This window comes from Lynx canadensis, chromosome B2 (genome assembly GCF_007474595.2).
Source record: "Lynx canadensis isolate LIC74 chromosome B2, mLynCan4.pri.v2, whole genome shotgun sequence".
Lineage (NCBI taxonomy): Eukaryota > Metazoa > Chordata > Mammalia > Carnivora > Felidae > Lynx > Lynx canadensis.
In genome coordinates this window covers 143292851-143319202 of record NC_044307.1, presented here as the reverse complement: position 1 = coordinate 143319202, position 26352 = coordinate 143292851, and the positions used below count along the sequence as shown (strand labels likewise).

At 41.9% G+C, this 26352-nt stretch overlaps 1 protein-coding gene and 1 non-coding gene across 2 annotated transcripts in view; both read right to left on the bottom strand.

Moving 5' to 3' along the window:
• The window catches only part of TULP4 (TUB like protein 4), a 242614-nt gene that overhangs the window by 55915 nt on the left and 160347 nt on the right, over positions 1-26352 (bottom strand). The window contains 1 exon segment of the mRNA XM_030316699.1: positions 13089-13250. Coding sequence (XP_030172559.1) covers positions 13089-13250 — 162 coding nt within the window.
• On the bottom strand, positions 5878-5984 carry LOC115515123. The gene has a single exon (XR_003969182.1). It is a non-coding gene; the product is annotated as a U6 spliceosomal RNA (small nuclear RNA).

The following is a 26352-nucleotide window of genomic DNA, read 5'->3' as shown; positions in this document are numbered from 1 at the left end:
AAGAGACTCTTCAATACAGAGGACAAACTGAGGGTTGCTGGAGGGGAGGGGGGTGGGGGTGGGGTTAAATGGGTGATGGGTATTAAAGAGGGCACTTGTTGGGATGACCACTGGGTATTACGTGAAGGTATTATATGCAAGTGATGAATCACTGGGCTCTACTCCTGAAAGCAAGACTACACTGCATGTTAACTAACTTGAATTTAAATTAAAAAAACAAAAACAAAAACAGATGCAACACATAGGAACTCTGTTAATGACAGAAGCTGTAAATAAAGATTTTTAACAATCAAAGTATCGTAAGTCAAACTGTTTTAAGTTGGGGACCATCTGTATATACTCTGGAGAAGAAAATGTGGTTTTTTAAACATTTTTATCTTTTCTAAAGTTCATTTATTTTGAGAGAGAGAGAATGTGAGAGCAAGTGAGCACGAGCGGGGTAGGGGGAGGGACGGGGAAGACACAGAATCCCAAGCAGGCTCCATGCTCAGCAAGGAGCCTGATGTGGGGCTTGATCACATGACCATGAAATCATGACCTGAGCCAATATCAAGAGTCAGATGCATAATCGACTGAGCCACCCAGGCGTCCTGAAAATGTGTTTTTAAAGCTCTAGGTCTCTCCCCTTTATTGTATGGGACTGTGCTCATGATGTATTTTCTAAGTTCATAATCATCACACAATATCCTCTGCCATACAATTTAACCATGGTTTGTTATCTTTTGTTGTCTGGATAAACTCTATGAAGTAGTTAATTATATGTACTACCAAAATTGGTGAACAATAAGCATTTGACTTTATGGTTTTTTAAAAAAACACTGAATTGTGTCCTCATTAAAGGAAATGAGGCTTACAGTTTCCTTCTTGTGGCTATAAACATAATTTAGGATGTTCATCATGGATATACGTAACAGGCACACTAGATAAAGAGAAGAATTTCAGAATTACAACACAAAAAAGGCTGTTGGCTCAGGATGTATAAAAACTGTCATTACTGTGGAGTAAGAAGGGCCAGACAGGACACAGGGCGAAAAGGGGGAAACGAGTCTTAGGGCAGGTGATCTGCTAAGGTGCCGTCAGTTCTAGCCTGCTGACCTCAGGCAGCACAGCAGGGCACCAAGCCAGGAGACAGAAAGAGTCATCTTGCAAACGCTTTCATCCCAGCAGATCACGTGTATTTTCTTGGCAGGGTAGCCTAATATCTAACAATTCTCACCGAGCTGGACTTTCCATACCATGCGTTAGGATTAAACTGTCAACTCACATTCAGAAACTGCTTTGGATTGGAGTAGGAAGAATTCAGATATTAGGATCCCCATTCAAACTGCTTTTTTAAGGAGGGATAACCGTACATCCTGAAAAATGAGAAAATAAAAAATGCCTGTATCTAATCAGCCAAAACTAATGAAATCTCCACACCAATACTGGCAGATGTGAAAACCCCTGCATAAAACAGTATTTTCTATATAAAACAGTATGAATGAAAACCTAATGCTGGGTGCTCCTGGGGCAGGATGTGCAGGGCAAACCAGGAATTTCTCTCATGCGTGTGTGTGGTAGTTGGGGATGGGAGGGAAATGGCACTTCTTGGGCAAGGCCATGGACTTCACTGTCTCCAGGCACAGAGAGGAGAGAGGCTGGCAGTTCCACACAAAGCATTCTTCCCTCACTCCCTACTTGCCGAAGCTACTGCCCTGAGGACGCCTGGCTACAGGGAAGAATGAGGCGTGGTCCCTGCCCTCACATCTGGTAAGGAAGAAAACACCCAACCAACAGTTACTACAGAATGTGGAAAATGTTACAGAATGTGCTCTTGGCACACAGGAGGTGCTCCTGGAGCACCTGGCTAGCGAGCCAGACTGACTAACTCTGCCTGGGTGGGGAGCAGAGGAAAGGGCAGACTGTGAAGAGTCTTCAAGGATGGGTGGACCCTCCCTGGACAGACAAGGGGCAAGGGCAGAAGGAACATCATGTGCAAAGGCAAGAAAGCAATACGAATTCAGGAAACCAAAGTAGCCCACTGAGGCTAGTATGTAGGGGAACGGCGGCCACAGAGCTAAGAGAGGTCACATGATGGCCTGGATGCCTTCCCAAATCCCACTTAATTGACAGTAATGAGTGTGAAACTCTAACAGAGAGCTGGAGAGAGGAGGTCAGCAGGCAGAGAAGCCAACACCTAGAAACTGGACAGCAGATGGACACATGGTGAGTGACCAAACAGACCAGAGCAAGTAAAGGCCCAATCCCACAGCAAGTTAGAAGATAAGGAGTAAGCTGATTTGTGCCATGGAAGCCAGAGACCCTTCCCCAGGTGGAGGTGAGGGTGGAAGTACGGAGAAAGAACAGGCAAAGTTTCACATGTCTTCTCCCATCCACACAGACAGCAGGTGCACATTGTCTGATCCCCTGGAAGGGCTAAATGGAAGCCCAGGGCGAGGGGCCAGACACACACACAGCTCAGGGGCCTACAGTAAAACACCGGCAACTCAATGTGAGAAACGAGCCCACCGCAGTCACTAGGTAAGGTACGTGCAGAAGGACAGGCCCAGGCACTGCCTCGCAGTGAAGCCCATCACTTAGCAGCACCACCACCCCCGCACCCCAGTGTCCAGGTCATTTTTTAGTCTCCACCTCTAAAATATGAGATGACCAAAGACCACCCAGACATGTGAGAAAAGCATCTAATATGAAAAAGCAGCCAAAACAAAGCCAGAAAGAACCTGAAGGAAAAAGATGGTGAAGAATACAGAGGGATACTTCAGAATCTCCAATTAGTATCTTTATATTGTTTCATCCTCTGTGAAATATGAATATGATGCTATTTTTAATTTTCTTTTAATGTTTTGTTTTATTTTTGAGAGAGAGAGAGACAGTGTGAGTGGGGGAGAGGCAGAGAGAGAGGGAGACACAGAACTTAGAGTGGGCTCCAGGCTCTGTGCTGTCAGCATAGCCCAATATGGGGCTGAACCCACAAACTGTGAGATCATGACCTGAGCCGAAGTCGGATGCTTAACCAACTGAGCCACCCATGCAGCCCAATGCTCTTTTTTTTAAAGCACAACCAGAAAACAAAAAAGAGTTCTTAAAAATTAAAAACACCATTAATTTTTTGAAGGTCAAAGAAAACTTGGAAGATATTGCCCAGAAAATAGGATAAGCAGGCAAAGAAAAGAAACTGGGAGAGAAAAGATATTAAAATCAGATCATCAATCTAGAAGGACAATATCTGAGTAGTAAGATATCCAGAAAGAGAAAATACCGAAGAGCTAAAAGAATGAGTTGCAAAGGGATTGCCATGTCCCAGCTAAACAAGGGAGGAGACATATAAAGCAAATGTCTTAAAATTTCCAATACCCAGAAGACATGTTCCACCAAAAGAGGGTACCACCAAACCACAAAATAAAAGTGCATGATCCCGGAAATAGGGGCTCCCATACCAGGGGAGACAAGGGAACCAACGCCCAGGGTACCTACTGGCTGTGCTGTTGGCACGGGGGCCCAAGGGCCACGGGAGGAACAGCACCAGAAAACCATCTCCTGAGTGGTGGAATATATTCCGAAAGGTTTCTAATATTTTGGAGAGTGTAGGGATTAATCTGATTGGTACCCAGACAAATAAACAGTAAGTAAGGCAACTTTACTAACTGTGGGCAAAGCCAAGGACTCACGAGGCAGCCATTCAACCTTGGCTGTATGTGCCAATTGTCTATGAATCCCATGTTCACCATGGAACACTGACCACCAACTGTGGAGACAGGAGCACGCAGGGAAGCGGGGCGCGGGAGAGAATAAGGCTGTGTACAGAGAGGGGTATTCCAAGACAACCAACTTCTCATTTTCCAGGTAGGAAGTTAGTAGAGAACACCTGAGGCTCAACAGTCAAGATCAGACAGAACAAGCCTTTAATTCAGAAATATGGAGAGAAACACAAAGAGTCAAAATAAAAAGTGCCTGCCACAGGGAGTGGGAATCCGGGAGCAGGAGTTAGGGAGTGGGAATCAGAGAGTGGGAAACGGGGAGCAGGAATCAGAGTGAGAAGCAGAGTAGGAATTGGGGAGTGGGAATCGGAGTGGGAGTCAGAAAGTTGAAACTGGAGTGGGACTCGGGGAGGGGAAATAGGGGAGGGAATAGGAATCAAAGTGTGAAGGATAGCACTGGGAACTAAAAGGTGCCTGTGTGTTTTAAACTTTTTTCATTATAAGCCTACTAGTACTATTTGACTTTTAAAAACTACAGCTCTTTGGGGCATCTGGGTGGCTCAGTCAGTTGAGCATCCAACTCGATTTGTGCTCAGGTCATGATCCCAGGGTCGTGGGATAGAGTCATGTGTCAGGCTCCGTGCTGACTGTGTGGAGCTTGCTTGGGATTCTTCCTCTCCCTCTGCCCTTCCCGCGCTTGTGTTCTCTAAAAAAATAAATAAGCAACAAAAACTACAGGTATTTAACAAAAGCTAGTAAACATAAAGTTAGAAAGGGACCAGATTGTATAGAGAGGAACCAGACTCATATGTTTATCTTATAGATTTTCCCTCAAAAACAAAATGTTAAGACACAAGCCCAAATTCGCATCTAACACAGACAGAAGCAGAATGGTCCTGCCCTCTCCTCCCAGGAGCCCCCTCCATCCCTTGCCTCAGGAAGGCAGCTCCACAGTCTGCAAGCCACTGCTACAGGCAAAGGGAGATCTTTAACTTCAAAGACGAGGCAGCTGTGTGGTTCAGTCAGTTGAGTGTCCGACTTTGGCTCAGGTCATGATCTCGCGGTTCGTGAGTTCGAGCCCCTGCGTCAAGCTCTGTGCTGACAGCTCGGACCCTGGAGCCTGCTTCAGATTCTGTCTCCCTCTCTCTCTGCCCCTCCCCCACTCATGCTCTGTCTCTCAAAAGTAAGTCAATAAATAAATAAACAAACAAACAATAACTTCAACAACCTGAAAAGTCACTCCTTCCCTTACCACACGGGAACCAGGAAGGAGGCAGCCCAGTGCGGCAGAATGAGCCACCGAGGAACAGAGGGAACCAGCCAGGGAACAAAGCTGGAGAAGAGGGACAGTGGGAAGAACCTGTAAGTCACCAAATCGAGCAGTCCTGTTACAGAGTGCAAGGTGTGTGAGAGCTTAGACACCTGCACTTGAGCTGGTTTGAACATAACCATCTTTAACATGTAAATACAAATAAACCATCCCTGACACGGAAGTATTTAAGAAGTGGAATCACCAGGCCTTGGTGACCAAGAGGAGGCTGAAGCCAAGGAGGAGGGCAAGTCCAGTGTGAGTGGTCAGCAACAGAAGAGAGGGCAGGGAAGAAGACTGCCGTGCTAAGCGGGGCCCGCGCTGGATTAAGTGGGGTCCAGGCAGGCAGCCAGCTCAGCGGGAGGGACAGACGGTGCACACAGAACGCAGCTCGGGGAGCCTGCATACTCAGGTGGGAGCTGACAGGCCGTGGCAGTGGGAGAAATCAGCCCAAAGGAGAGAAAAAGGGAAAAACCCCATGTTGGAGCCCTAGACAAGTGGACCAGGTGAGGAGGAATGAGCGCAGGAGGGCTTCCAGGAGCAGGGTGTGGGGGTGTGGATGTGACAACCCAGGCCTCGCTGTAGGCTGGGGGAGAGCAGTGTCCAGAAAGCATGAGTGAGGCCTGGAAATGCGGACTGGGGTCACAGACGCCTCGGTCAGAGTTGGAGAGGACAGTGTGGGAGGGGGCAAAGTGAAGCCCCAGGCTGCTTGGAGGACAGGCTTCACATGGGGCAAGGATTCTGTGGCTCTGGGGGCCTGGGGAGAGAGACAGCTCTGTCAGAGCAGAAAGCAGGAGCAGCTGGAAAGAAAGGCCAACAGTCGAGGACTGAGATCCCTGAAAAGGACCACCGAGTCAGGGAGGAAGCTGCAAGGCCCGGACGACCCACATGCATTTGTATGTTATCCTTGCACAGAGGTCATGCTAATCCACTCTGGATCATTCCAATTTTAGTATGTGTGCTGCCGAAGTGGGCACTAGATGAACTACACGGCATCTGATCTGGGGACTGCACTGTGAGTGACAAGGAGTATTGCTAACTTCCCTAACATGTACACAGTTTCCATGCCTTGGGATCCCCTTAAAATAAATCCAAATGGTTCACACATCAAACTACAGGAGCTGTGGTAGAGAAGGGAGACCCAGAAAGAGAAAAACGAACCACTAGCCTAAAAAGTAGTTCTCTGCAGGCCTCCTTGTGCCCATGGCAGAGGGGTTCTGGGGAGCTTTCTTCTCGTGAGGTGTTCTCCCAAGAGGGGTGGGAACTAGAGCTTTCTTCCTGTAGTTTAGGTGTGCCCTTTCACTCAGAACAGGAACCACAAAACTCTTCCTCATCCAACCTAAATTCCTGAGATGAGAGTCTGAGGATTTTTCCTTCCATCCCATCTTCCATGGACACAGAGCCACCGGATGTTCACTGTTCTAGGAGAGCCTAGCTCATGCCCACACACACTGGATCACGTGCTGGCATCTCCACCTTTCCTGATGGAAATGTACCTCAACTTCTCAACAACTTTTTCTGGTTCAAAGGCTCTCAAAGTGAACTCATGTTCACCTAAGACTCAAAGAATACAGGATGGATACATGTGAGTGTGTATGTTTCAAAGCAGTTTCCTGTATCAAGAGGCATGGTGTTCCCCTAGACCCCTGGAGAATGTACAGGGGACCAAGCATCCTCCTCCTACAGCACTCTGTTGTGATGCTGGGTGTTTCTTAGTAATGGCAAAAGCTTCACTGCTGCATTATTCTTGACCAACTTGGGACCCACAGATATTCTTTCCCCATATTTATATTTATTCCTCTGACATTTTCTATTTACACCATTTGTTGTTTCTCCCAAGCCCTACAAATACTGTTCTATTTATAAATACATCTCAAGTTTATCAAGCTGAATTTATGTGTCTTTTCTGTGAATTTTCTATTCTTCAAAATATTTTTTGACAACTCATATTTTTTATGAGGCCGTTAAGAACTGAATGTTTGTATCCTACTCAAAATTCATATACTGAAGGCTTAATCTCTAATGTGACAGTATTTGGAGACACAGCCTGTAAAAAGGTAAGGTAATTAAGGTTAAATGAGGTCATAGGGATAGGGCCGAAAACCAGTGCGACTGGTGTCCTTATACAAAAAGGAAGAGATACCAGGGATGAGCATACACAGGAAAGGTCACATGAGGTCACAGAAAGATGGTGGCCACCTGCAAGCCAAGGAGAGAGGCTTCATGAGAAACCAGACCTGCCAACGCCTGATCTTGAACTTCCATCCTCTGGAACTGTGAGAGAGAAATGTCTGTTGCTTAAGCCCTCCAGCCAGCAGAATTGTTACAACAGCCTGAGGAGACTAAGACAGTCTTTACCTACTATATAAACTACAAGTAGGATCATATTTCCTTCTTGCAATTTAATGGAAGATAAATTTTAGCCTAAAATGAAACACATCACTTGGGAAAAAAAAAAATCGCTGTAAGTATAGATGAAATTAAGAACATGCTATGAAAAACTAGTCTTGTTTTTACAAAGGTTCCATCAGAATCAGCAACCCTCAGTGGGATAACATGACATTATACACTTCTTAATGTGGCTCAGTGTAAATGATAAGGTATCACCTATTAACTATTCTTACCAAAACTATTTAATCCAAATTTAATCTCAACCTAACTTCCCATTGATAGAAAATACAGAGGCCAGTAGAAATTAAATGATACTATGGGTAAACAACTGTGCAAGTCCAGAGTGTGGAATATTCTACAAGGTAACCACACTAAACTTGTTAGAAAGGCAATGTCATTTAAAAAAGAAAAAAAGAGGAAACTTTTCTAGACTCGAGACATAATAAACAATTGCTGTATACAACTTAGATCTTGGTTCTAAATAACAAAAAAAAATAAATTAAAAAAAAGGAAAAAACCTACAAAACTCATTCTTGTAACAATTAGAGAGCTATGAAGAGCGCCTGGGTACCAGCTAATATCACTGCTAATTTCCTGGGGGTTAAAATGTAGGAGAATGAACTTATTCTTAGGACAAGCATATTGAAATGTTTTGGGGTGACGTGTCATAATGTCTATAACTGATGTTCAAAAACAGTACTACAAAAAATGTGTGCATGTATGAAGAGAGAGGGAGAATGGAAGGCAGGCAGAGGAAGAGGAGGAGAGCATACATAAATATGGCAAAATATTAGTTGCTGAATTTAAGGCAAGTATATTCTCTCAATTTTCTGTAATGTTTGAATATATGAATAACAGAAAGCCGGGAAGGATTATCCCAAAGGTCACCTCTAAACTGTCTAGATCAGGATGTAAAGGGGTCAGTTTATGAATGGAATCCTATGAGCTCCCACCCAACATTCTATGCAAAGTGACACATATAATCATGTTATGTGCACATGCACATTTTTCCAGGAAAAGGGTTGCCAATTTCCATCTAGGATTTAGTCTATAAACCCCAAAAGTGTTGGGCACCTGAGTGGCTCAGTCAGTTAAGTGTCCGACTCTTGGTTTCAGCTTGGGTCATCATCTCACACCTCATGAGTTCAAGCCCCACGTTGGGCTCTGTGCTGACAGCGTGGAACCTGCTTGGGATTCTCTCCCTCTCCTTCTCCCTCTCTCTCTACCCCTCCCCTGCTCATGCTCTCTCTGTCCCTTTCAAAAATAAACAAACATTAAAATACACACACACACACACACACACACACACACACACACACACATATATATAAAAAGGAAAATACACAAGTAGGAAAACAGCTAGACTCTTATCTAACTCACTTGTAAAATAGTACTCCTTTTATTTTAAAAAGTTAGGAAGCAGCCTAAAATCCTGTATGATTAGAACTATCTCAAGATGTGAGGAGGCAGCTTCATCCTGGATGGTGTTTTACTCTACATGAAGTGCAGGAGGTTCTCCAGGAGAAGGGAAGACACACCCTGAGTTGGAGGAGGCAGAGCTTTAAACACCAACTCCCAATGTAAGAGCTCAGGACACTACATTACAAATTGTCTTTTTTCATTAATAATTTTCAAACCGAGCAAGAGATATGAAAGAGTGACAAACATGGAGGAAGGAATTTTATTTTTCTATGTCTCAGTTCAAATGTGATTGATGGAGTACCCCATATATCTCTTCGCCCTTTTCAATTCTTACAAGGACCCTTGTTGCTTCAGTGGTCTGCAACCTTTCTGAGAGGTAGCAAGTGCAGCACTTTCCTGAGTGAAATCCCACCCATCAGGCCAAATACAGAACCGGTAAACGCAATCCTTCAGAGAGAGCTTGTGGACCAGGAGACCAAACACGGGCCTAAGTCACGCTCTGGTCCTACAGACAGGTCTACAGAGCCAAGCCCAAGTGTCTTAGCCTGGCTTTAAGCTGCAGTCCATGGGGCGCCTGGGTGGCTCGGTTGGTTAAGCATCCGACTTGAGCTCAGGTCTTGATCTCCTGGTTCATGAGTTCGAGCCCCATGTGGGGCTCTGTGCTGACACAGCTCAGAGCCTGGAACCTGCTTTGGATTCTGTCTCCCTCTCTCTCTGCCCCTCCCCCACTCATGTTTTCTTTCTCTCTCTCTTTCTCAAAAATAAACAAACATTAAAAAAAATTAAAACTGTAGCCCAGCTGCCCCCTTCATGCCCATGACACCATGCTGCCTGCTACATAGGTAACTTTGTCAGGACAGAGCACAGGATGTTTGTGGGTCTGTCTCATCTGGCCCCCACCATCTCAAAGGCAGGTGCCAAGTCTCACCCACCGTGTCCCCAGCACGTCTGGGTCCTGTGACTGTCACATTCCCTGTATGCTGTCTGTTAGGGATACTGGCAGACACAGCTCATCAGGGGACTATGACATGAGCCTCCCAGGTTCCACCCCTATAGGCAAGGGAAGAATGCAAAGCCAAGACTTCCACTTACATATTTTTAAGTACTTTCACATCTGTTCCCTCATTTGATCATTACAAAAGCCCTGGGAAACAGGCAGGAAATAATTCACCACCCCCCCTACCCTGAACAGAGGAGGAGAGGTGCAGGGAGGGGTGTCTGTGCAAGGCTGCTGAGTGGGCTGCAGCAGGCTTCTTCAGCTGATTCCAGGAGCAGTAAAAACCTACAAAACCACAAGGGCACAATAAATTCAAGTGCTTCATACAGACACACACATATGCCTCTGGATAATTAGGAGACTGGTGGGGGGGGGGGCGTGGAAGAAATGTGTTGAAACTATTTCTTTGTAGCTCCCATAATAGTCATTTTGAGAAGAAAGAAAAAAATATTGACCATTTTTATTTGAAAAAAAAAATGGAAGCAAGAAATGTTTAGTGATTAGTAGAGAGCAATTCAGTTAAAAAAAAAGAACGAAAAGAAATAAGACTCAAAACTGAAAGTTATCGTTCCTTATTATACTAATGCTTGCTTTTATCAACATTAAACTAAAATCTCTGCTATGAAATGTCCTGGCACTTTATGGATTTTGCTGTATTTGGAAAACACAAGCTTTGTATTTACAAAGCTTTTCCCTTTTGTTGGAAGCCGAGCTATCCCAGCCTGAGTGGCAGGGCCCTGGCTGTGGACGGATTGGTGACTGCAGGGCAGCCCGCCGACAGTGAAGCTTCTTGTACTCCTGCTTTTAGGTAATTTGGCCTTATTAAAGTACGTGGGGTATGGTCTGTTGGGGAATTGCCCTCGGCAGGCCCCCTGGGAAAAGAACCATTAGGGAAGAAGATGAGGTTCCGCAAGAAATTGTGCGGCCTTACGTTTAGCCCTTGCCATCCCCTATGGAGACTCCTCTACTTACAGGAAGGATAGTCTCATGCATTTGCCAGCAAAGAGGGACTATAAAGGAGACACATATGGATTTGAAAGCCTCACTCCAGCAACTAAGGAGTGTATCTCTGGGCACAGGTGACTTCAACCCCTAGGCCCACCTGGCCCCCCAGAGGCATTCCAGATGATGACTGAACCTAGTCGGTTAAGGTATAGAATGGTTCATTAATTCCTAGGTGCACTGTCTCTCTGAGAATGTATGAGGCATGGGTTTCTAAGGCTTTTTCGGCCCCTTTCTGGCACCTCGGACCGAGGCAAACACATTGTTCTGGCCTCATGTGGTTAGGAGGTCATGTCCCTGTAACTGTTCCACTTGAGGTGTTGAGAAATGGAGGGCCTTTCACGAGAACAGCAAAGCAAATGCTTTGTAGATTATAGATAAACACAGATGCATAATGGAATAATGTAAGAAATTAATCAATAATCAAAGGGTATGCGGGAAAATTAGGGGGAAATCGCCATGTTATTTCTTAAAGGTTGATTACACATAGGAACATTTTCAAAGTTAGGTAATGTTAGAAAAACATAGATGACATATGCCACAGGGAAATCACTAGCAAATATAACGCCAAGTTTGCTACAATAAATCGGTCAGTTGAACACACTGCTGTTGTCTGTGTCCATTTTTATTTTTTGTTTTTATTTTAGTTTTGTTTTATTTTCACCGACGCCGTTCGTCCTTCGGGAACCCCTGGTTGCTGGAGCTGACCTCCAGCACCATTTGTAAAAAATAAATTATTATTATTTTTTATTTAAAAATGAATTATCAGAGGTGCCTCACTGTCTCAGTCAGTTAAGTGTCTGTTCTTGATTTCGGCTCAGGTCAGGATCTCACATCGGGCTCTGTCCTGACAGTGCAGAGCCTGCTTGGGATCCTCCCTCTTCTCTCTCTTTGCCCCTTTCCCGCTCGTGTGCACGTACATGCCCTCACTCTCAAAATGAAATAAACGTTAAAAAAAATGAATTATCAATATATAATTTTATTAGGTTATTCTATATTATTTCATCATGAAAGTAAAACAGACACATTAAAGAAAATTTTAAAATGGGTTTTAAAACGAATTTTAGAAAATGACCCCAAAGCTCATCACTATAAAACAACCTACCTGTGGCGTTTTGTTTCCTTTCAGGTCTTTTAAGTAAATGGATGGGTTTCTTTTGGTTGTTTAATGACGTGGTAATCTTATACCACACACACCATTTCATATCCTGATTTTTCCCCTCAACATTATATCATAAGAACTCTTCCAGATTATTACACTGTCTTTGTAACCACAATCCATAATTTCCTGAACTTAAACTGTATAATCCTTTAAGTGGTAATACCACAGTTTACTTACCCAGTCTATTTTTAGACAAGTAGGCTGTTGCCAAATTTTTACTATCACAAATAATGTTTTAATGACTGTAACTTTTATTTTCTTCCTTTTTGTTTTTAGATAAATTCCTAAAGTATATTACCAGGTCAAAGTGGACAATAATTTTTTTAGACTTCTGACATATTCTGCCAAATTCCTTCCCTAAAGGTAATAGACATTATTACCAGCAATGGTAAGAATCCTTTAACTGAACTCTTATCATTAACCAGGAAATCACCTGTACCATTTTATTATTTTTTTGCTAATAAGTGAAACTATTTCCTATGTTATTTTGCATTTTTTTCCTGAAAATGTATATTTTTCCACCATATGATTACTGACTAGTTGAACTTCTTTTGTGAATCATTATGCCCATTATCCATTTACCAACTGGCTATTTACACAGATTTAAAAGTACATCTGGGGGCGCCTGGGTGGCTCAGTTTGTTAAACGTCAACTTCAGCTCAGGTCATGAGCTCATGCTTTGTGAGTTTGCGCCCCGCGTTGGGCTCTCTGCTGACAGCTTGGAGCTTGGAGCCTGCTTCGGATTCTGTGTCTCCCTCTCTCTCTCTGCCCCTCCCCTGCTCTTGCTCTCTCTCCCTCCCTCTCTCAAGAATAAATAAAAACATTAAAAAGTACATCTGTATGAATATTTTCCATAATTAAAATGTTAACTCAGTGTTTACCATTTGGTGGGAAATATTATTTCTCCCATCTATGGTTCACTTAAAGTTTTAATTTTTACCCGGACACATTCACTGTTGTTTACCTTCGTGATTCTTTAAGAGGCTTCTGAGTCAGCTTCCCCCTCCCCATTCCCTTCCCTATATGACTGTATGCAATCAATTCATTTCCTCCTCAGCTCACATGGTTTTAACATTCCTTACACACCCATAATCAAGAGGCTTTACCTGTTGGTCATCAGGAGTCCATATGCCACATGTGATTTGACTCTCCAGGTTTATCTCAGATGACCAGTGTCTTTGTCCGCTGACAGAACCAACCAGGACAAACCCATCTCGATATGAAATAAGTGCTTGAGTTCCATCGTGGCTCCATGTGAAATCACTCACCTTTGAGACACACATAGACACAAGATGTCAATTAATCTGAAAGGGAAAGCACTTTTAGCAAAGGCTATAGTCATTAACTTAGCCTTTGGCTAAGAGTTAGATGGTCTTAAAGAGAACAGTGCATAAATACATCATATGTACTGTAACACTAACATATAATACAAAAGACCTCATTTGAAAAGCAAGTGTCAGTGAAGAGCTAAGTGTTTCACACATGTTAATTCTTCAAGCTTTGTTCATGGGAGGGATTATCATGCCCATTTTCCAGAGAAAACAGACACAGAGGGGATAAGTAACTTATCCTTGATCATACACAAGGTGAATGGCAGTGTTAAGGATGACCCAGGGTTGTATGGATCCAGTGTCCTTGCTTTTTACCATTGTTCTATGGTCTCCCACCTATGGTAACAGATTTGCCATTAGTGTCTCTGGGTCACCTATCAAAATAGGAAAGTTCTCAGTTTTTGGTTATATACCGTCCTCAGCCTTGCTAATAATATTCCCTTAATCAAAATGAAAAAATAACTTAGGGGTGCCTGGGTGGCTCAGTCGGCTGAGCATCTGACTCTTGATTTTGCCTCAGGTCACGATCCCAGGGTCATGGGATCAAACCCTGTATCGGACTCCACGCTAAGCGTGGATCTGCTTAAGATTCTCTCTCTTTCCCTCTACCCCTCTCCCTTGCTCATGCTCTCTCGAGACTCTCTCTAAAGTAAAAAAATAATGATAATTTAACTGGAAAAATTACACATACTTGGGTGTTGTTTGATGCGTTCATTGTATTTATTCAAATAAGCCCATTTAAAAAATCTTTTAATCTATTAATGAAGTAAATTGCTTCTACTGACTTCCTCAAATTATACTACCCTTGCATGCCTACAACTAGCCCAACCTGGAGATGAAGTATTGTCTTTGATACACACAGTTGAAGTTGATTTACTGATGAGTTCAGAATTTCTACAGCTGTATTCATGAGTGAAACAAACTTATGATTTCCTTTTGATAATGTCTTTGTATCTGGATTTCTCAAAGTTATGTTGATCTCTCCGAATGAGTTGGACAGTAAGTACTCCTTCCTTTTCCACTGCCTGGAACAATTTATATAAACTGGGATAACCTATTGCATGCAAGTTGGGTATAACATGCCTATGCATCTGAATTTTTTTGTGGGAAGATTTTTAACCATTGCTTCAATGTACTCAGTAGTTTTAGTACAAGTCAAGCTGTTAAGCTTTTTACTTCCTCTTGAGTCAGTTCTATTGAATTACTAAAAAAAACTTTTCCAGTTCATGTAAGTTTTCCAAATTGTTGGCAAGTAGCTGCTGATAGTATTTATTATCTTTTTAAAAATCAACTTCATTGAGCTATAATTTGTATACATTAAATAAAGTTCTCAGCAGTCAATCTCCTATGCTCATCCTTGGTTCAAGGCAACCAGTGATCTAATTTCTCTCACTAGTTGCTTCTTCTTGAATTTTACATGAAGGGAACTGTATAGTATGCTCACTTTTGTGTATGGCTGCCTTTACTCAGTACAATAGTTTAAGAGTATTCTAAATCCTTGTGTGCATCGGCAGTTCATTCCTTTTCATGAAGAGTAGTATTTCATTATATAAATATACCACAACTTATTTATCCACCCAAATTGCCAGGCATTTAGCTTGCTTCCAGTATTTGGCTACTATAAAACTGCTATGAACATGCATGTGTAAGACCTTTGGTAGATGCGTGGTTTCATTTCTCCTGAGTGAATACCTGAGAGTGGAATTAATTGCTAGATCATATGGTAAGCATGTTTAAATGCATAAGAAACTACTAAATTATTTTCCAAAGTGGTTATGCCATTTTACACAACCTGCAACAGTGTATGAGAGCATTAGTAGGTTCGCTCCTCACCAGCACATGGTGTTGTCAGTCTCTTTTGTTTTAGCTATTCTAGTAAGTATGCAGTGGTAGGACGCTGTTCCTAATTTGCATTTCTCCAATGTAGTCATGGTGAGTATCATTTCATGTTCTTATTGATCATTTGCACATCATCTTTAGGGACATGTCTGTTCAAATTCCTTGCTATGTGTACGTATTCCCCATCCACTCATCCATATGTGCTATGTGTATGTATGAATACTCACATAGATGTATACAATATGTCTACATACATATGGATATATATAAGCTTCCAACCTTATTTTGTTATAAAAATTCTATATACAATCCTTTATAAGATATGTGTGCTGAAAATAATTTCTCTTACTCTGTGGCTTGCCTTTTCATTTGCTTAATGGTATCTTTCAAAAAGTGAAAATCTTAAATTTTGATGAAGTCCAGTGTCAATTTTTTTTTTCTTTCATGGTTCATGCTTTTTGTGTTCAATCCATTGAATCTTTACTTAATCCAAGGTTTCAAACCCAAGGTTTACAGAGAAGTTTAGTTTTTACATTTATATCTGTGATTTACTTACAGTTAATTTTTATGTAGAGTATGAGGTCAGAATCAAGGTGGTTTTTTGTTTTGTTTTGTTTTTGTTTTTAAATACAGATATGCAATTGTTTCAGCACCATTTGTGAAAAAGAAAATTCCCCAGATGTTACCTAGACTTATTGCGGTGATCCTTTCACAATACAGTTGACCTCTGAGCAACTAAGAGCTTAGGGGTTGCTGATGCCCTGCAAAGCTGAAAATCCATGTGTAACTTTGACTTCCCCCAAACTTAACTACTAATAGCCTACTACTGACCAGAAGCCTTATCAATAGCAAAAGCAGTCAATTAATACATATTTTGTATGTTTTACCTATTATATACTGTATTTTTGCAATCTAGTGAGCTAGAGAAAATGTTATTAACCAAATCATAAGGAACAGAAAATACATTTAAAGTACCATATATTTTTTCTTTTAAAGTTTTATTTAAATTCCAATTAGTTACATACAGTGTAATATTAGTTTCCAGTGTAGAATTTAGTGATTCATGTAGATTCTGGTGTAGAATAAGTGATTCACTTATATACAACACCCAGTGCTTATCACAACAAGTGCCCTCCGTAATACCCATCACCAATTTAACCCATCCCCTTTCCCACCTCCCCTCCAGCAACCCTCAGTTTGTTCTCTATAGTTAAGAGTCTGTTTTCAGGTTTGCCTCTCTTTTTTATACCCCCTATTTCATCTGTTTTGTTTCTTAAATTCCACATATGATTAAAATCATATGGTATTTGTCTTTCTTTGATGGATTTATTTCACTTAGCACAATGTACTCTAGTTCCATCTATGTTTTTGCAAATGGTAATGGTAAATGAGTAGTATTCCACTGTGTGTGTGGAATATATATACACACACACACACATATATATACATATACATATATATATGTATGTATATCATACATATGTATATATACACACACACTCCACATCTTCTTTATTCATTCACCATGCAACGGACATTTGGACTCTTTCCATAATTTGGCTATTGTTGATAGTGCTGCTATAAACATTGGGGTGTACGTATCCCTTTTAATCAGTATTTTTGTATCCTTTAGGCAAATACCTACTCGTGCAATTGCTGGACTGTAGGGTAGACCTATTTGTAACTTTTAAAAAAATTTTTTAACGTTTATTCACTTTTGAGAGACAGAGAGAGACAGAGCATGAGTGGAGGAGGCGCAGATAGAGCGAGACACAGAATCTGAAGCAGGCTCCAGGCTCTGAGCTGTCAGCACAGAGCCTGACGTAGGGTTCAAACCCATGAACCATGAGACTGTGACCTGACCTGAGGTCAGACATTTAACCAACTGAGCCACCCAGGCACCCCTATTTTTAACTTTCTGAGGAATCTTCACACTGTTTTCCAGACTGGCCTCACCAGTTTACATTCCATCCAAGAGTGTAGGAAGGTTCCCCTTTATCCACATCCTCACCAACACCTGTTGTTTTCTGTATTGTTAGTTTTAGCCATTCTGACAGGTGTGAGGTGATATCTCATTGTAGTTTTGGTTTGCTTTTCCCTGATAATAAGTGATGTTGAGCATCTTTTCATGTGTCTGTTAGCCATCTGGATGTCTTCTTTGGAGAAGTGTCTATTCATGTCCTTTGCTCATTTCTTCACTGGATTATTTGTTTTTTGGGTGTTGAGTTTGATAAGTTCTTTATTTATATTTATATTTTGGATACTAACCCTTAATCAGATGTCATTTGCAAATATATTCACCCATTCTGAAGCCTTTTAGTTTTGTTGATCATTTCCTTCACTGTGCAGAAGCTTTTTATCTTGATGAAGTCCCAATAGTTCACTTTTGCTTCTGCTTCCCTTGCCTCTGGTGATATGTCTAGTAAGGAGTTGCCCCAGCCAAGGTCAAAGGGGTTCTCCTCTAGGATTTTGATGTCTTCCTGTCTCACAGTTAGGTCTTTCATCTATTTTGGGTTTATTTTTGTGTATGGTGTAAGAAAGTGGTCCAGTTTCATTCTTCTGCATGTAGCTGCCCAGTTTTCCCAGCACCATTTGTTGAAGAGACTGTCTTTTCTCCACTGGATAGTCTTTCTTCTTCATCAAAGATTAGTTGACCATATAGTTACGGGTTCATTTCTGGGTTTTCTACTCTGTTCCATTGATCGATGTATGTTTTTATGCCAGAACCATACTGCCTTGATGACTACAGTTTTGAAGTGATGCCTCTGGCTTTTCTTTTCTCTTTCAAGACTGCTTTGCTATGTGGTTCCACACCAGTTTTAGGATGGTTTGTTCTAGCTCTGTGAAAAATGGTTGTGGTATTTTGCTAGGGATTGCATTAAATGTGTAGAATGCATTGGGTAGTACAGACATTTTAACAATATTTGTTCTTCCAATTCATGAGCATGGAAAGTTTTTCCATTTCTTTCTATCATCTTCACTTTCTTTCATCAGTGTTTTATAATTTTTCAGAGTATAGATTTTTTGCCTCTTTAGTTAGATTTATTCCTAGTTATATTAGGTTTTTGCTTGCAATTGTAAATAGGATCAATTCCTTGATTTCCCTTTCTGCTGCTCATTATTGGTGCATAGAAATGCAACAGGTTTCTGTACAGATTTTGTATCCTGTGACATTACTGAACTCATGTATCAGTTCCAGCAATTTTGTGGTAGTGTCTTTTGGGTTTTCCATATAGAATATCATGTCATCTGCAAATAGTAAGAGTTTGACATCTTCCTTGTCGATCTGGATGCCTTTTACTTCTTTTGTTGTCTGACTGCTGAGGCTAGGACTTCTCCAGTACTATATTAAATAACAATGGTGAGAGTGGACATCTGTCTTGTTCCTGACCTTAGGGAAAAACCTTCCAGGTTTTCCTCATTGAGGATGAGGATGTGGCTTTTTATTATGTTCCCTCTAAACCTACTTTGTTGAGTCTTTATCATGAATGGATATTGTACTCTGTCAAATGCTTTTCTGCATCTTTTGAGAGGATCATATGGTTCTTACCCTTACTTTTATTAATGCAAATCTTGAACCATCCTTGCAGCCAGGAATAAATCCCACTTGATCATGATGAATGATTCTTTTAATGTACTGTTGGATTCGATTTGCTAGTATTTTGTTGAGAATTTTTGCATCCATGTTCATCAGGGATATTGGCCTGTAGTTTTCTTTTTTAGTGATGTCTTTGTCTGGTTGTGGAATCAGGATAATGCTGGCCTTACAGAATGAGTTTAGAAATTTTCCTTCCATTTATATTTTTTGGAATAGTTTGAGAAGAGCAGGTATTAACTCTTCTTTAAAAGTTTGGTAGAATTCCCTTGAAGCCATCTGGCCCTGGACTTTTGTTTGTTGGGGGATTTCTGATTACGGATTCAATTTCTTACTGGTTATCAGTCTGTACAAGTTTTTTTTATTTCTTCCAGTTTCACTTTTGGTTGCTTAGATTTCTAGAATTTATCCATTTTTTCCAGATTGTCCAATTTGTGGCATATAATTTTTCATAATATTTTCTTATTGTATTTCTGTGTGGTTGGTTGTTATTTCTCTTTTCTCATTTGTGATTTCATTTATTTGAGTCCTTTCTCTTTTCTTTTTCATAAGACTGGCTTAGGGGTTTATCAGTTACATTAATTTTTTCAAAGAACCAGGTCTTGGTTTCATTGATTTGTTCCTCCATTTTTTTTTTTTTAAGTTTCTGTATCCTTTATTTCTGCTCTAATCTTTATTATTTACCTTCTGCTGGCTTTAGGCTTCATTTGTTGTTCTTTTTCTAGCTCCGTTAGGTGTAAGATTAGAATGTGTATTGAGAGTTTTCTTGCTTCTTGAGGTAGGACCATATTGCAATATACTTCCCTCTTAGGATTGCCTTTGCTGCATCCTAAAAGTTTTGGACTGTGGTGTTTTCATTATTTAAAGAACGATTGCTTAACCCAATCACTCTTTAGTAGGATGTTCTTTAACCTCCATGTATTATAATCTTTCCAATTTTTTTCTTGTAGTTGACTTCAAGTTCATAGTGTTGTGGTCTGAAAATATGCATGGTATGATCTCAATCTTTCTGTACTTGTTGAGGGCTGATTTGTGATACAGTATGTGATCTATTCGGGAGAATGTCCATGTGCACTCAAAAACATGTGTATTCTGCTGCTTTAGGATGAAATGTTCTTAATGTATCCGTTAAGTCCATCTGGTCCAGTGTGTTATTTCAAGTCATTGTTTCTTTGTTGATTTTCTGTTTAGATGATCTGTCCATTGCTAGAAGTGGGGGTGTTTAATCCCTACTATTATTGTATTATTATCAATGAATTCCTTTATGTTTGTTATTAAGTGTTTATATATTTTGGGTGCTTCCAAGTTGAGGTCATAATATTTACAATTGTTAGATCTTCTTGTTGGATAGTCCCCTTATTATGATCTAGTGCCCTTTTCCAACTCGTTACAGTCTGTTGGTTTTTAAGTTTATTTATTTACTTTGAGAGAGTGAGAGTGAGAGAGGGAGGGAGGGAGGGAAGGAGGGAAGGGAGAGGGAGAGAGAAAGCATAAGCAGGGAGGGGGGAAGAGAGAAGGAGAGACAGAATCCCAAGCCGGCTCCATACCATCAGCACAAAGCCTGATGTAGGGCTTGAACTCAGAAACGTGAGATCATGACCTGAGCCGAGATCAAGAGTCGGACGCTTACTAACTGCACCACCCAGGCACCCCAGTCTTTGGTTTAAATCTAGTTTGTTTGATGTAAGTATTGTTACTCTGGCTTTCTTTTGACATCCATTTGCATGATAAATATTTCTCCCTCCCCTCACTTTAAATGCACAGATGTCTTTAGGTCTCAAATCTCTTGTAGGCAGCATATAGTTGGGTCTTTTTAAATTCATTCTGACACTCTTTATCTTTTGATTGGTGCATTTAGTCCATTTACATTCAGCCATAATTATTGATATGTACTTAGAGCCATTTTTATTACTTTTTTGTTGCTGTTTCTGGAGATTTCCTCTGGTCCTTTCTTGTCTTTTGTCACTTTTGGTTCTTTCCCTCCCACTCAAAGCGTCTCCTTAATATTTCCTCAGGGATGGTTTAGTGGTCACAAACTCCTTTAATTTTCGTTTGTCTGGGAAACTCTTCATCTCTCCTTCCATCTTGAATGATAGTCTTGCTGGATAGGGTATTCTTGGCTGCAGATTTTTCCCATTCAGTGGGTTGAACTTCTGGTTGCCAAGTTCTGTGGAAAGATCTGCCGCCAATGTTATAGCACTTGCCTTGTGAGTAAGGGACTTCTTTTGTCTTGCTGCTTTTAGGACATTTTCTTATCACTGTATTTTGCAAACTTAACTACAATATATCTCGGCATTAGCCTACTTTTGTTGATCTTGTTGGGAATTCTCTGTGCCTCCTGGATTTGGATGTCTGTTTCCTTCCCCAGGTTAGAGAGGTTTTCAGCTATGATTTCTTCAAAAAAAAACTTCTGCCCCTTTTTCTCTCTTCTTCTTCTGGGACTCCTATGACACAAATGTTATTATGTTTGATGGAGTCATGGAGTTCCCTAAGTCAACTCTTGTGATCCACAGTTTTTCTTTCCCTCTTTTGTTCAGCTTCATTATTTTCCATAATTCTATCTTCTATATCACTTATTTGTTCTTCTGACTCTTCCATCCTTGTGGTCATTATATCTGGTCAGTTTCAAATCTTAGATGTTGCATCTTTCATTTCTGCCTGATTGTATTTTAGCTCTTTTATCTCTGCAGTAAGGGTCTCCCTGGTATCTTCCATACTCTTCTCAAGCCTGGTAGAGTATCCTTACGACTGTTACTTTAAATTCTGCATGAGCCATATTACTTAGATCTGTCTTGTTTACAGCTCTAGCTGTGACCTTTTCTTGTTCTTCTTTTGGGATGAATTCCTCTGTCTTCGTATTTTGTCTAGGTCTCTGTCTTCTTTTTTGTGTTAGAAAAGCTCGTTATGTTCCCTATTCCTGAGAGTAATGGCTTTATGAAGAGGTCACGTAATGTCCAGGGCCTAACGCTTCAGGAAGTGTCTCTGGTGTGTGTTGCATGTAGTCTGCTGCTGCGTCTGGCTTCTCTATCCCTCAGGTCAGTCATCTACAGAGGCTCTCCTCTGTAGATGGGCAGTGTTTGGACTTTGGCCATAGTGTGGCCAGTCTGAACTAGGTGTGCCTGGTCTGTTTGTTAAATGAGACCTGATGCTACTTCTACTAGAACTGAAGCCTTGTAGAACTCTATGGTCAGAAGACATGATACAAGTGGGGGTTTCTGGTGGTCTTCTGGGGAAGGGGCCCGCTGCACTGATCCTTAGGCACACTTGCAGAGCACAGGGACAGGGCTGGCTGACTAAGCAGGTTAGTCAGCCAGTGTTGGTGCTGTGCTTTTCAGTGAAGTTGATTTATGCTGAGGGACAGGGGAGGGAAATGGCACCAGCCAGGTCCTTTGTTCCAAGAGGGGGGTGGTCCATAGTTGCTGTTCTCAGGAAAGCCCTCTCAGAAGAGTGAATAATTTCCTATCGTGTGTCCTAGGCATTTTCCAGATCACTGTTTTCACACTGTCTGTGTCCAGGTTGCTTGCCTGCCTAGGGCAGCGCAGTGCACTTTGGGCTCTCTATTCCAGTCAAATCCGCTGACTTTTAAAATTCCAAACTTTAGGGGCACTTGGGTGGCTCAGTCAGTTGAGCGTCTGACTTTGGCTCAGGTCATGATCTCATGGTTCGTGAGTTTGAGCCCCACATTGCGCTCTGTGCTGACAGAGCTCTGAGTCTGCTTTGGATCCTGTCTCCCTCTCTCTGTCCCTCCCCCACTTGCACTCTGTCTCTGTCTCTCTCCCAAAAATAAAAATTTAAATTCCAAACTTTAAGGACCTGGCATGACAGGGACCTGCACTGCTCTTCTGGGGAAGGGTCTTGCTGCCCTGGGACCGATGCAGGTTTGACCCAGAAGGGCAGTTTTGACATCAGAGTGCAAGGGCATAGGATTTGGAGCAAAGCAGGTTAAACAGCCAGTGTCCAGGTTAGCTACCCTCAGCAGGTGTCTCTGAGCCTATGCTGAGGGGTGGGAGAGGGAAATGGCACCCGCCGGGCTCTTCTGTTCCCAGAGGGGCAATTGCCACCACTCACAGATGTGCTCCAAGAAGGGGGAACAGTCTCTCCTGTGAATCTTAGGTAATCCGCACACCATGCCATCTGCCCCAAGTACTGCCTGCCTTCTCTCCAGGAGCAGGGCAGTGCTCTCTGGGCCCTATCCTAGCCACATCACGGACCTCTGAAACTCCAGGCTTTGAGTTGTTTGCAAAAAACCCACGAAAATCAGCCTCTCATTTTCCCAACCAATGGCTCTGGGGAAGTGTTTTCCTTGTGTGATCCCCTGTGTACTTCTCTTCCCCTCTCTCTCACCTCTCTCCACGACCAAGGTTCCCTCCCCTCTGCAGCCGCCGCAATCCACTTCTCCCCATTTCTCCCCCAAACCATGTCTCTGTACTTCCTACCTTCCTGGATGTGGCCTCTTCTCTCCCTTTAGTTATGCACTTTGTTCTATCAGCCCTCAGGTCGATTTCTTGGGTGTTCAGAATGATCTGATAGTTATCTAGCTGTGTTTGAGGGATGAGACAAGCCTAGGGTCCTGCTACCACTCCAGCATCTTAGCTTGCCCCCGCCCCTTCTATCTGTTCTGTATTGTTGGGGGAAAAAAAAAAACACCCATGTATGTGTAAGGGGACCTGTGCAGTTCAAACTGCAGTTGTTCAAAGGTCAACCGTTTGTACAAATATCAAATCATTATATTGTGTACTTAAACTAATATAACATTATATGCCGATTACAACTCAATAGAAAAAAAGACTATTGTTTCCTCCCAGTGAATTATCTAGTCATCTTTTAATTACCTTTGATTACCTGGTAATCTCTAGAGTTATGTCTACCTTTCATTCATAAAAGTGTTATAGGTTGCTTTTACTTGGAAATGTTTAACTTCTTTAAAATCGGTGACATTACTGGAATATATCACATTTCAGATAAAAATAAAATAAATGAACAAACACCAAAAGGACACGAACATTTGCTGTTTTCCCAGCAGAGGTTATAGGTTGGTGTTCAATGGTTAGCATGTCCCCACCGAGACAACGGCATGGATTTGTAAGACAGCTCTTGAACAGCTGGCCTGAGGTTACTGAAAAGAGCCGGTTGCTAGGGAGAACTCGGGACCCTGGTTTCACTGACCCTACATTTCAACTAACTACACTATGTAGTTTTTCTTAAGAACTGAAAACATTTTCTAGAGACAACCCATGAATTCTGCAATAAAATTTAAGGTTTTTCAATTTTCAAGTGTAGTGCTACTTATTTACAAGCATTCTGACTCATTTATCCTGGAAGAGATCCGTACTAAAAAGAAAAACATCCTAGTAGAGGGGGAAGAGTTTAGCCGGTGAAAAGAAGCTTCGCCAAGACACCACCAGTCTTGCAGTCACAGAAAATGATAACAAAGATGTTTCCATGAATGAACTGGGTTTACTGAATTAGGTCAGCACAGGGTGGTAAAATATACCACAACTGGAAAGACAAAAACAAGGGAACTGATACCCAGTGCTGTAAAGAAAATAAGCAGGAAGCCGCCCTCCTAGTTGCCTTTCAGTGGCACAGGCCTGCGGGCTCTTGCCTCACGGAACGTGTTGTCAGACGTGGATTAACTATGTCTCGGCACCAGCCTGGTCAGACCTCAGCCCGAGGCAGCTTTCATCACAGTGGCCAGTACCTGTGCGGGACACGGCCACGCCTGGTGACTGACCTTACACAATAATGCACACACTGTTCCAGACTCACTTTTGAAATAAAGGACTCGTAATCATTTCCTGAAAAAGAAGTTGTTTAAAGCATCACTTAGCTTTTGCCGAATGTCTGATGCCTTTGTGACAGTACAAGTCATGCTGGGCGACGTGGATCACCTGTCATTTCCTCTAAAAAGCATTCTTTTTTTCTGAGCAGATTTCAAGGATCCTCCTCTCCCAGCCACGAAACTGTCCTCCCTCCCACCAGGTTCTGTTTCAGGTGCAGCCAGCCACTACTTCCTCAATCAGTGATTCATCATCACCAGTGCACAGTGTTTCTCTGCTCAGATAAATTCTGATGCCAACACAATTCAAAGAAGCGAAACCTTTCCCAGATGTAAGTGCTTACTGCTGACAACTGCTTAGCGGGTTCCGAGGTTTGAGGGATCAGAGTTCCAGACAGCAAAATTATATATAAATCTAGATCATATCATAGATACAGTGATTACTTTTGAACATGGCAGGGGCAGGCATTTGTGAGATTCCAGGAGGTTCCGGTTGTTCTATGGTCCATAGAAGTTCATTCACCTCCAGGTCTGAATTCATTCTCCCTTTCCTGTGTCTAAAATGCTTTTTTATGCCAAATTCTCAATAAAGAGAAAAGTTGAGGGATATGGTGATGGTGGAAACACACAGCTGCTATATGGAGATGACAGAAGGTTTCGTCCTGGGAGAGGCTGCTTTCGGGAGAGAAAACAGTGTGGTGACAGCAAGGCTTGGCTGGTGGGGCTAGACTCTCTGATGGTAATGGAGTCTGAGCTCTTCTGGATATACTATGAATACATGCATTTCTGCTAAAAGAGAAAAAAGTTTCTTGTCTGAGAAGAAGATAGTGTGACAGAGTGTTCTGGATTCAAAACTGGGTTCAAATTCTGCTTTACCACCCATGTACTTCCTGGGCAACTTGCTCAACCTCCCTGACCTGAGTTTTTTCTTCTATTAACTGAGAACAGCATCTGCTCAATGGGGGTTCCTGGGAAGACTGACAGAGAACACATGGAAAAGACAAGCACTTAGTTGGACTTTGTCCTAGCTCCTCTTCAGGTCTTTCTCGGAAGTAATGCTTTAGAGAACTGTAGTCATCCAAAGTCTGAAGACACATCCAATTCAGTCACTGGGCCTAAGGAAAGAGTTCACGCTTTGGTGGATGGGAGAATTATAGCATTCCAGAGACCCTTATATGGGTGAATTCAGAGAAGTCTCCACCTTACAGAAAGCCATCAAGACTTGCTGCCTCAAGGCCCGAAGCTAGTCTTTGGTGATGACATTATGGCTACTATTTACGGGCAGGTATGTTCTGTGGTCAGGGGTTACGAAGTAGTAGTACCTCATAATACGACAGGCACCAGAACAGTATGTGGGGGGGAAAACGATCATCAACAGTGTTATAAGTGCTTTCTACGGTTAATCTTATTTAATCCCCCTAGTGATTCTCTAAGCAGGTACCATGTGAGTCCCTATGTTACAGATGAGAAGACTGAGGCACAGAGAATGAAGGATCTCCTACTAAGAAATAATGGAGTGAGACTCGTGTGGTCTGACTCCAGAGCTCATGCTCTTGACCACAATGTCTCCCCTCTAGGTTAACATGAACTTCTCATGGTCATGGAGATTTCCCCAGCTGTGGCTTATTTCAGAATGGCTGGTCAGTCACCAGAGGGCAGGATATACCTCTTCCTTTCTTCACTCCATGGAGGTGTACAGGGAATTCATAAGGCCTTTTCAGAGTCAGTCAAAATTATTACATTTACTCTACCAAATAAATAAACTCACACAAAAAGAATTTTCTATTTTACCTAGTGGTAGATTTGTCTTCTGTGATGACAACTTA